General features: G+C 42.3%; 1 protein-coding gene across 1 annotated transcript; it reads right to left on the minus strand.

Moving 5' to 3' along the window:
* Positions 1-7,125: 7,125 nt before the first annotated feature.
* Positions 7,126-7,616, minus strand: LOC123234978 (cytochrome c oxidase subunit 7B, mitochondrial-like). The gene is made up of 2 exons (XM_044660984.1): positions 7,550-7,616; positions 7,126-7,429 (listed from the first exon to the last, which is right to left on the minus strand). Exons 1-2 carry the CDS (start codon positions 7,582-7,584, stop codon positions 7,222-7,224), a joined length of 243 nt encoding a protein of 80 aa, XP_044516919.1. The 5' UTR covers positions 7,585-7,616; the 3' UTR covers positions 7,126-7,221.
* Positions 7,617-11,237: the final 3,621 nt, after the last annotated feature.

Below are 11,237 nucleotides of genomic sequence, written 5' to 3' on the forward strand. Positions count from 1 at the left end.
AGTCCACCTGGTGAATTTAAAGACTGAATCTTTCTGAACTTCTCTTAAGGGACTTCCTTCAGGCCCTCTGACTCTTGGCTAAGGGTTAATTAGATCTACCTGGATTAATTAGAGGATCTTAGTAAATTACCTACTGTTAGATTCTTATTTCCTAATTTCCTCTCTCTCTTCTTAATTGTAAATAAACTTCCATAAAAGTCAATTTTGACTTGAGATTATTCTTAATTGAGGATTGATAACAGTTCAATCCTCTAGTGACCATCTTTTAATATATTAAACCCCCCAAAAAAACCTTTTTTCCCCCTTACAGTAGTCACAAGGATGCAAGGAAGCAGAGGAATTTTCCTGCTTACAGTTTGACCTAAAACACTTCTATAATTTGGCAATACACGATCCCATGCCAATGAGACCAGCAGAGGCCAGATGAAGAGATATCTGGGATCATATTCATGTGAACACATGAAGATAAGGATATATGCATGTTCTTTCACTCTTGATCAACTGAGATAAGTACATAAAAATTCTTTGTGATCATAAAGCGTTACATAAATATAACAGACTAGTTTCAACCATTTCTCTCATCCAAATTTGCCCAGATACTCTGGTACATTCATATATGTTGTTATTATCTCTTTTACTTCTGTCACTCACATTTTAGAATGTAAACTCCCTGAGGGCTCTTTGTATACCTAGCATCAGGCTCAGTATATATGTTTGTTTATTTATTTATTGTTAAACTGAAAAAAAAACAACACTCTTTAATTATGGAGAGGAGTTCAGGGCTAAATTAGGCCTCCTCACAGAACTGCAATACAAATCCAGCTCTGGTCACTGAACTCCTAGGAAAGACCCCCACCCCACCCCACCCACCCCCAGATATGAAAACTCCAAGGAACAAAAGAATTTGGGGGATTTATATACCATTTGAGGAATCCAATGACAAGGAAAGATGATTGATAGACATTACCATGGCTACAAGGAAATGGGAGTGTTCAAACTATACTGACAGGATTCAATGAGCCTTGGGAAAGGAACCATGGCCAGAGGTTAGGGTGTAAATTGTAAAGGAATAGACTATTTTCAATGGATATTTAAGGGTAGTCCCCCCACAAGTGTGGGTCTTCTTGGGAAAGGGTCTCTGATACAATGGGAGAATCTGTTAACTCCACCTAGATAAATCCACTAAATATGCCTAGGTCCATTGTTCAGTCTGAAACTAGTCTGAGATTCCCTTCAGGGTGGATTCTCTAGGGAACAAGGACCAGCTTTGGGGTCTCCATCTTTCAAGCTGACAAAACAGAGAGGGGGGCATAACAGTTTTGTAGGCTTTTGCTGAATTCTTATGTCAGTTAAGGTTTTAGAATCTTGGGAAAAGTTCAGGTGGACCTGGGAACTCGTGGAGAGAACCAGGGTCCAGCTGAGCTCCTTCTTGAGATTGAAACCTAGCCTAGATTTGCAGTTTCTTTTGAGATTTGTTAATTTAGATAAATCCTTTGAATCTCCCTACCCTACCTTATTTTCTACCTTCATTTCCCTTACCTGAATGTCTGAGAAGAGTGAATAGGAGAGTGAATCAGAGAGTTAGTTCAAATCTGTGAGAGTTTAGTCCTACTCTTGCAGCAAGTTATCTATTGAGGTTTTATATCCAACATCCTTTTGATTTCAAAATCATCTGAAGAGCTGAGTAAAGGCAGGTCCTTTCTCAGTCTCACATTCCTGCTTCCCTTCCCCCACCTGAGGTTTCTCTAAGCGGCTGTTAGGGCTTCCTTGATCCTTTACCCAGTCAATCTATCCTAGAAGACAAACCCCTTTTGTGTTTAAACAAGACCTTTTGACTACTTCATTAGTTAATTAGTAAGAGAGGGAGGAAGAGGAAGAGAAACAACATACTCTCTGGGTTTGAGGGAAGCTGAGGGTATCCATTTTGAAGGAAGTGTAACTTCAATACAAGTCCCTTCCTGTGAAACTGACTAAAGCCTGTAGTCAATTTCAATCTGTCTTGGCTGATTCTAACTTGGCTGTAAAGTGTCCTTTACTTGAAGGGATCAGTCTATTTCCCTTCAGTGTTTTGTCTTTAACCTAAGTCCCAGTCTGTATTTCCCTGCTGCTGTTTGCCTGCCTAGATTAATTCATCCTCTCCCTTGAAACCCTTGTTACCTCAGTGTTAAACTCCCTATACTCAGACATTCCCTTATTTTCCTACCATCTCAACTACCATCCTTCATCATTGAACCTTCCTCATCTACTATATTGCCATAACTTCCCTTCTACCTAGTATATTCCCTTGATTACCTCCAGCCTTGGGTCCCTTGCCTTGTCTTACTCCCTGATCCTACCAGTTATTACCCCTAGCTTCAGCCTCATATTACATCCTACCTAATCCCATATTACACTTTCCTAATCCCCATATTATATTTTTCCAAGTCCCCTATTACACCATCTTTCAAGCTGACAAAACTTGGGGGTCTCTTAGATTCCACAGCAACAATATATATATATGTATGTATTGTTGATGTGGAATCTAGAAGCCCCCAAACTTGTAGCCTAGAAAGATTTGATAAATCCCAATTTACTTAGCTTGAAGGTCAAGGCCTGGTCCTGTGACGGTTATTCCCAGATGGAAAGTCCACTTGTCTCAAACTAACAATGGACCTTAAAGGAGTTTAGGTGAGGATGTTGAGTGTCTCTTTTGTTCCAACGGTTTCTCCCCTTAGGCCAAAGTCCTTTACTAAGGTGACCCAGCCCTCAGCTGGGTCTTTCCCTTTGTGTCCATTGTAAAGCATCTGCCTCTCACTGTTATTTTCCTTTGTTGCAATTGTAAAGTCAATCAACTATCCCTCTCATTCTTAGTATCTAAGTTCCCCTAGAAAGATATTTAAACTTCCCAGCTTTAATGGCTCCTTGGAATTGTCAATCTAGCACAGTTGGCTTTCCCTGGGGTCAGGGACCAGAGCATCAAGATTTCAATCCTTGGACTCTGCATAGGCTTGTGGTGCACAGCTCCATGTAGAGGCCTAACTCAGCCCTATACCCCTTTCCTTAGTTAAAGAGTGGTTTTTCTGATATATATGTGTGTGTGTGTGTGTGTGTGTGTGTGTGTGTGTGTGTGTGTGTGTGTGTGTGTATAAAATGGATACTCAACAAATGTTTCTCTGTTGACTTGAATAGAATTACTTCTTCAGTTGGTCTCTCTTCATATTGTATTTCCTGATCTGTTTATATGTTGTCCACTTGGAAAATAATCAAAACCGCCAGAGTAGTTTTGAGGAACAGATCTTTTAATCAGATTTTATCAGAGACAATGATCACAGACATCACACAAAGCCAACTGCCTGGGATGACCACATCTCAGGAAAGACTGACAGCAATGTAATTAATGGGAATTTCTGCTGAACTGGGGAACTCAAGGTCTTACATGTACTTTCTTTAGGAAGAACAAGGAAAAGAACAAGAAAAAAACTGATTACAAGAGTTCATTGAAACTGAGAAAGGAGAAATAGCACTAGTCACAGACACATGGGAAAAATGCATGAATCTAGTTTGAGGTGTTTAAGTGACTGAATGTTACTACAGGTGCTTCAGGGTTAATTATTTGTTTTAAACTTTTAAACTCCTTGGGAAGAAGCAAACCCAATTCATAATCTTTGTCTATCCTGAGAAGTGGCTAGAGTTGTCATAGGGGAGCAAATTGGTGAACCCCTGGGTTCGGGAAGGAAACCTTTCTCAAGAATGAGAGGACTCCAAACTTAGCTTAAAAGTAAAAAAGAAAGATTTATTAGTAAGATAGGATTAATGGCCAGTAAGACAGCATGAGTGGAGCAGCCATGGGAGGCTCTCCCCAGGTCCCCCAGTTCTCGCCCTTTTGTATCCTTTCGGGTAGTGTGTACATGACTCCCGGCACTCAGGCACTCAGTTGGTGCAGGGTCAGTTCTAGACTCTCAGGGCCTAGACTGTCCAGGTGTGTCCTGGAGGTGTATCTCTTTGCCTATCTCAACTCAAAGGAATTCCAAGGACAATGGTCCTTGCCTTGGGGTCTCAAAGGCAGGAAGGGGGAAGGGAATTCCCCAGCTCACAGCCTGCCAGAGTCAAGGGGTACAGGGTCCCTGCCATCTCTGCACAATGCCCATGTCATCTCCCCCCTCTCCAAATATCTAAGGGAAAAGGTACAAAGGTCTCAATCTTCTGTAGCTTCTTCCAAGCTGGGTATGGTTGTATAGCTGGCCCTGCCTATGTTGGAGGGAGAGAGGTGTAGACTTTAGGCAATGTCCAGAGATCCAGGCTGGGAGTGGCATCTTCCATGATGAGAGAGAGCTTTCATCCTAAAAGCAACTAAAGAAATGACAATGTAAAAATACCGCAGGGTTTAAATCAGGGGGTTTTCTGTCTGGCTGGCAAGATGTAAAGAAACAGAAAAATGTAAGAAAAGGAGTAAGAGATTTAAGGGAACGAGGAGGAAAGGGGATGGGGGTCTACCCATTCCAGAGCATCCTTAGGCTTGTTCTTCTGGCAGAAGAGGAATTTGAGGTCCTCCAGCAGCTCACAGGAATGAGTGACATCTGTTCCCCCTTCACCACCTGTTTCTGGGGGAGGTTAAAGGGTTTAATATGAGAGGTATAAGTCCATGTGTTCTGCCCCTCTAATTTTACTGCTGTGGAAGTGGACAAAATTAGGTGATGGGGCCCATCCCATCGGGGTGTTAGCTGGTTCTATCTACTCCAGGTTTTCAGGTATACCAAATCTCCAGGTGTGGCTGGGTGGAGGGATTTATTCTAAACACTTGGTAAAGCACATAACATATATACTCCCCTCCCACCCACCCCCCTGTTGCATTATCTAGCAAAAGCCAATTGAAGAAGGTAAAATGGACAATTTTGGTTACATAAAATTAGTTTTGGCACAAACAATGCAGATAAAATTAGAAGAGAAGCAAACAAGTGGGAAATTTTTGCAGCAAGTTTCTCTGACAAGTCTCACTTCTAAGACACAGAGGGAACTGAGTCAGATTAATAAGACCAAGAGCCATTCTCCAATTGAATGGTCAAAGGATCTGAAAAGGCAGTTTTCAAAGAAATTTAAACTATCAATATACACATGAAAATATGCTCCAACGCACTAATTAGAGAAATGCAAATGATAGAAACTTTGAGTTTTACCTCATATCAGATCAGAAGTTGACCAAAGGGGGAAAAAAAAAGATAACTGCCAGAGGGGCTCTGGAAGAATGGATATGGTAATAAACAGTGGGTGGAACTGTATGAACTGGCCCAGCCATTATGTAAAGCAATTTGGAACTATGAGAAAAGTTGTTAAAACTGCACATATCCTTTGACCCAGCAATACCATTACTAAGACAATATCCCTAAAGAGATCAAAGAAAAAAGGGAAACGACCTATATGAATCACAATGTTCATAACAACTCGTGTTGTGGCAAAGAACTGGAGATTCCCAGTCACTTAAGGAATGGCTGAACAAATTATGCTATATGTCATGAAATACTACTGTGCGCTAAGAAATGATGTTTTCAGAGAAACATGGGAAGATTTCTATGAGCTAATGTACAATGAAATGAGTGGATCTAGAAATACACATTATACAATAACATTATTAACAGCTTTGAAAGATCTACGCAATGACCAACCATAATTTCAATGGATTCATAATGAAACATGCTACCCACCTCCTTGGCAAAGAGGTGATGGATTCAGAGTACATTATCAAGACATTTTTTTTGACATGATTGACACAGGAATCTACTTTGCTTGATTATACCTATTTGTTACAAAGGTTTTGCTTTTCCAAAGGCAATAGGGTAGAAGGTACATTTCATTAATAGGCATGAAGATTACAAATACTTTCACTTTAAAATGAGAATGTAATACATTTACATACATAGCCATGAGATCTAGATTCATACTAGTGAAGAGAGCATTCCATACACAGACCCAAGTAATGAAGGATGTTTTTATGTTAGTATTTGAAAAGCTAGCTGAAGGAGGAGGCATTATAAAGACTCTGATTAGCCCCAGAGGGCAGAATTAGGGATGGAAGGGATGGAAGTCACAAAAGAAGCAAATTTAGCTTTGATGCAAAGGGGCAATCTCAAGAAGTGGGCTCCCCCCTCACTGGAGGTCTTGAAACAAAGACTGGAAGACTTATTTGTTAGAAAATGCATGGTCGGGTATGGGCTAGACAGGATGGAGGCCCTTTCCCGTTGATTCTGTGAACTCTTGATAGGGACATCTTTCCCTTTAGGTCTCATGGCAACTTGACTTATTAAGCAGAAGCCAGTACTGCAAAGTTAACTTCTCTGTGGAATCCAAATTTTCATTTGTTGGGAAGGAAGGGGAAAAGTTAAGTAGAAATGCAACAGTGCTCCTTAATATTAATACTAATACATTCACAAGACTATTAAGCTACTTGGAGCATGAGGTTTTTTAATATGGTGTGTAAATAGAAATTAGCTCTATCCCATTAATAGTCAAAAATCTACTCAACCCAGGCGTGCTAATGATGTCACTCCCACCTCCCTTAGTGGGGAGGGGAGACGAGTTACCCACACGTGACAATAAGTAACAAATCAAGAATAAGGGACTGCCCTTTGGGCAGTCCAAATCAATGTAGAAACTGCCATTTGTCCATTTGAATTAGAGGTGGACCACAGGAAGTGATGAAAGACACGATCTCTTTAAGTAAGTGAGTGAACTTCCTGTGGGGGCAATTGCCGTCTGGAACTGGAAGAAGAAGCATCTCCTGAGACCACAGACAGATTACGCTCTGTATTGTCACGTGGGTAAGTTAGGCTGGCTTCCTTGGCCTAGCTGGGCCAATTCTAAACTCTGCCTATCCGGCTGTTGGGCCTTGCGGCTTACAGCTTCATTTATTTAGACTTCTAACCTCCCTCTTCTCTTTATCCCTACTTACCTTCCTGATTGTAAATAAACTCCTCAACCCGATGCTGACTTGGGTCTGATTTAATTACGGAATCAACCTGAATTGTTGATTCCTGGCGGCCACATATTTTAAAGATATAACTATAATAACTAAATTTTTAATTCTTACAATGGGAAATGAACAAAATCTACACAGCAAAGATTTCAAATGCATTTTATTACATTAATAATGCCATGTGACACTTGATAACAAACTACCTTTACTTCGAATAGTAATTCTGGAAAATTCCAGAATGACGCCAGTTTTGACGACAGGGAATCATTTCTCCTTTACTGGCTTCTCCAATCTTTTGGGGCGATTCTGCCAACAGGAGATGGGTTCCATTCGATTCCAATTTGAGTTGCTGTGTATGCCCAAATGGCAAGACAGAAAGTGGCTCCACTCAGTAATATTAGGGTGCCATACTTATCATGAAAATTAGGCATCCTGTCCTGGTGGTTCTGCCTTTCAACAGTTTGCTGAAAGCTGCGAACTCTTGAGGTTAGTGGCAGCGGAGTACTGGCCCTGGCCTGGGCCTGGGCCTGGGCCTGGGCGTTGTGCTGCTGTGTGAGGTCCTTGGGGACCTCCCCTCTCTGGGCCTCTGTTTCCCCATCCGAAAAACGGCTCAAGGCCCTCCTAAACAGAGGGAACATCGCCAAAAGTGCAAGAAGAAACCACAAGGGACTCAGGTTGCTTCGTCCTTGCAAGAAGTCAAAAGAAGCCTTTCTCCCAGATTTTTGATGAGATAGTGGGAGGTCTTTGCCAAGGAGTGTCTAGGGAACTTTGATTTGAGATAAGGGACAATTTAGAATTTAGCTTCTCCATTATGTCTCTTCCTAATAAAGGACATATTGAAGAAGGGATGGCCAGAAATGTATATTGTGATAAGCTGTCCTCATGGGCACCAGCTAGGGTGTCCCTATATCTAGGTATCTCCCCACTTTTCCCAATTACCTGATGCTGCAAAGGCAATGTAGGACCATTGTGTGAAGGAAGGGCAGGAAAAGTAGGTCCCGTTTTTGAGAAACTTAGTCCTCTTACCTTCCACCTCAAGATTAACCCTGGGTTCAGCCATTGTGATGGAAACCGGGAGCAAGCCGGCCCTAAGGCACCCCTTTTCAGGGCCTTCAGGAGACTGGAAGATAGGAGGATGCCTCTTGGGTTGTCGGGGTCTTTGCCAGGAGGGACACTGACATTTCCAGTGTCCCTGTTGCCCACAGGCTGGGCATGGAGACGAGGGTGGTCTTTCCTTCGAAGGACACTCCCGTGACCAATGCCCATACGGTTTACAGGCATGGCAAGAGCCCCTCAGCTTCTGCCCATGGGTCAGGGTCAAAGAAGTGAGAGCGGCTACAAGCAGTTTCTCTCGGGTGTGTCCTTCCTCCATTCCCTGGTCCCTGTTGTGAAACACCTTAAAAGCAGCATCTAGTAATTGGTTAGTTGGAGTCTGGGGTCCCAGATCAAGCTTTTGCAGTTTCCGCCTGATGTCTGGGGCTGACTGTCCTATAAAATGGAGGCGTAAGATAGTTGCCCCCTCATCAGTGTCGGGGTCGACATTTGTAGATTGTTTCATAGCTTCTACTAGTCTGGACAAGAAGAGAGCAGGATTCTCCTCTTTACCTTGAGTAACTTCCCTAAGTTTGCTGTAGTGCACTCGCCTCCTAATGCCTCTCTCCATGGCTTGGAAAATGCAATCTAACATGTGGTTTCTTTGCCTATGGTGGCTCTCATTTCCATAATTCCATCCAGGGTCTTGTACAGGGACAGCGCCCGGGACCCCTGCCCATGTGCCACCGAGGGCTTTCTCATCTCCTACTGCTATGGCCAAGTCCCAGATTCACTTCTTTTCATCTGGGGTGCAACAAGTAGCAAGAATGATGTGCACGTCTGACCAAGACAGATCATACTGTAGGGTGAGGGATTTAAACCCTTCAATGAATCTGGTGTGGTTCTCAGAGTACCGACCCAACTTCTCCTTAATCTGGGCTAGATCTGTCATAGAGAAAGGAACCTGTACCCGGGCCAACCCATCTCGGGAGGGCACCTCTCTCACGGGGAAAAGGTGAGCCCTCTCACCGTAGCTCAGTCCGCTCCGAGTGTGGAGTGGGCTAGGCTGAGGAATGGGCGAGTTACCAGGCAGTGGCGGGCACAAAAGGATATTACCCTTGGGAGTAGCTTTGGACATGGCCTTTGGCTCTGAGCCCGAAGGGTAAGGTGGGGGTTTTGGAGCTGAGGGAACAAAGGAATCTGGGGTGGATGTGGAGGTTGGCTGTGGTATCTCAGCTGGAGGAGGTGTTGTCTCTCCTCTTCTAAGGGAGGGGAAAGTGCCATTGAATGCTAAATCATCCAGAATATCCTCCTGGCTGGTCTTCCGGGAAGGAGCAAGCAAAGGTGTTGCGAGGCAGAGCCTCCTAAGTTCAGGGTTTTGGTTCAATTCTACAAAAATTCTTATATAGGGAAATTCTGTCCATTTCCCTGCCCTTATACAAAACAAATCCAATTGCATGATGGTATCAGGATTTAGGGTGCCATGGATAGGCCATGCTTCTTGCTTGTCTAGGCTATAACTCGGCCATTTTATATTACAAAGAAAAGCCAATTTCTTTTTGCTCACGTTTTTTAAAGCCAATTTGTCCCAATTTAAAATTATAAGCCCCAATGGGGAATCACGGGGTACGCTCTGTCTCTGTCCCATAGTGGTATGGAAAAAAGGGCCAAACCCACAAAAAGACAAAAAAAACTGTGACCCAGAAACCTGCAACTCAGTCCCCAGTAGTGGGTACTGAGGAGAATCCTGCAACCAACTGTGTGTCAACAGAAGGTGCCCGACCTGCCATCTCTGCACAATGCCCATGTCAGAGTGACTTGGAGTGAATCGCTGGTCCTTCAGCTCTGGTTGTCCTCTTTCCAATTCAGTCCTACAATTTCTGGGAACTAGGCAAGACTGATTCAGTCTACCTGATCCCAAATTCTTTGTTTCAACCTCTGGGAAAGTAAGGAATTGGATTAACTAAAATAAGGTAGTATAAGGGTTAAAATAGGGGTTTGACAAATAAGAGAGCAGCTTTTAACAATTTAAGTTTTAATGAGAATATAGCAGACTTGTAAATTAATATTATCCCTTTAAGCCAGAGAAAAGAAAACTTCTAGCAGCTTTTAACAATTTAGTTTAATTAAAATAAAGATAGTAAAAGAATATAATAAAGGAGGGAAAGATAGAAAGGCGGAAAAAGAGATTATTAGTCTAATACCCTATGACTATACCTAAATTCCAAATACTAACTAAAATGTCTAAAAACCCTACTCTAACTGTCTTCAAGGACAGGTTCTTCTACCTGGCCAGACCAGGCCTACTCTACTCTATCTATAAATTATTCACTAACAACCTATCTACACTAACAAATAAATAGCCACCACCCATGACCTCCTTAAATAAGGTTTATTCTTCAACTGCCAGTGTTTAACTGCCAGCCACCCCTTGCCTCAGAGACAGATTTAAGCTCCTTCAGGATGCAGAAGAAAAAGCCTTTTATAGGCTAAAGCCAAAAGCCCTCTCAGTTTACTGAGGCTTATTTCTATATAAACGCCAACCCACACTACCAGCAACCAACCCCCAATGACCAACTCACAACCAACAGCCAACTTCCCAAAACTGCCAGCCCTAACTGTCCTCAACTCATGACCAGCTGTCATCAATTGACCCTCCTGTCATCCATCAACTGACAGCCTACAACTGATGCTGGCTCAGAAAGGGGCTCCCTAGTTCCTACTTCCTGTCACTATGGGCTGGTTAATCCCTACACTTCTCTATGGTAAGAGGACCTTTAGGTCCCCCATTAAATTAAATAAATTAAGGAATTCCTTTTTACAGTAGTCAGTGTTATATCTTCCAGGAGAAAGTTAAAAAAAATGTAAATGAGGGCAGGGATTATTTCATTTCTTTCTCTTTCTGTCTTTATATTCCCAGTACTTAGCACTTGGTAATCCCTTAACAAATTCTTATTGAATTGAATTGGATTAGACTGAATTGTTCTTTTCCAAAGATAAACATTGATTCTCTAGTTCTCTCTTTGTCATTTTTTTAACTCTTACTTTCCATCTTAGAATCAATAATAAAGCTATAAGCTTTATTAAGCAAGATGATTTCAGGAAAAGTTGGAAGGATCTGCATGAACTGATGCAGAACAAAATGAGCAGAACTAAGGGAATACTGTATACAATATTGACTTTGTCGATGGAATTCCCAAGTTTGTCACTGTCCCTGGGGAACTTGCCTTAAAAGAAATCCCAAACTGAATTTGTCTTA

This window comes from Gracilinanus agilis, chromosome 2, assembly GCF_016433145.1.
Source record: "Gracilinanus agilis isolate LMUSP501 chromosome 2, AgileGrace, whole genome shotgun sequence".
Classification (NCBI taxonomy): Eukaryota; Metazoa; Chordata; class Mammalia; order Didelphimorphia; family Didelphidae; genus Gracilinanus; species Gracilinanus agilis.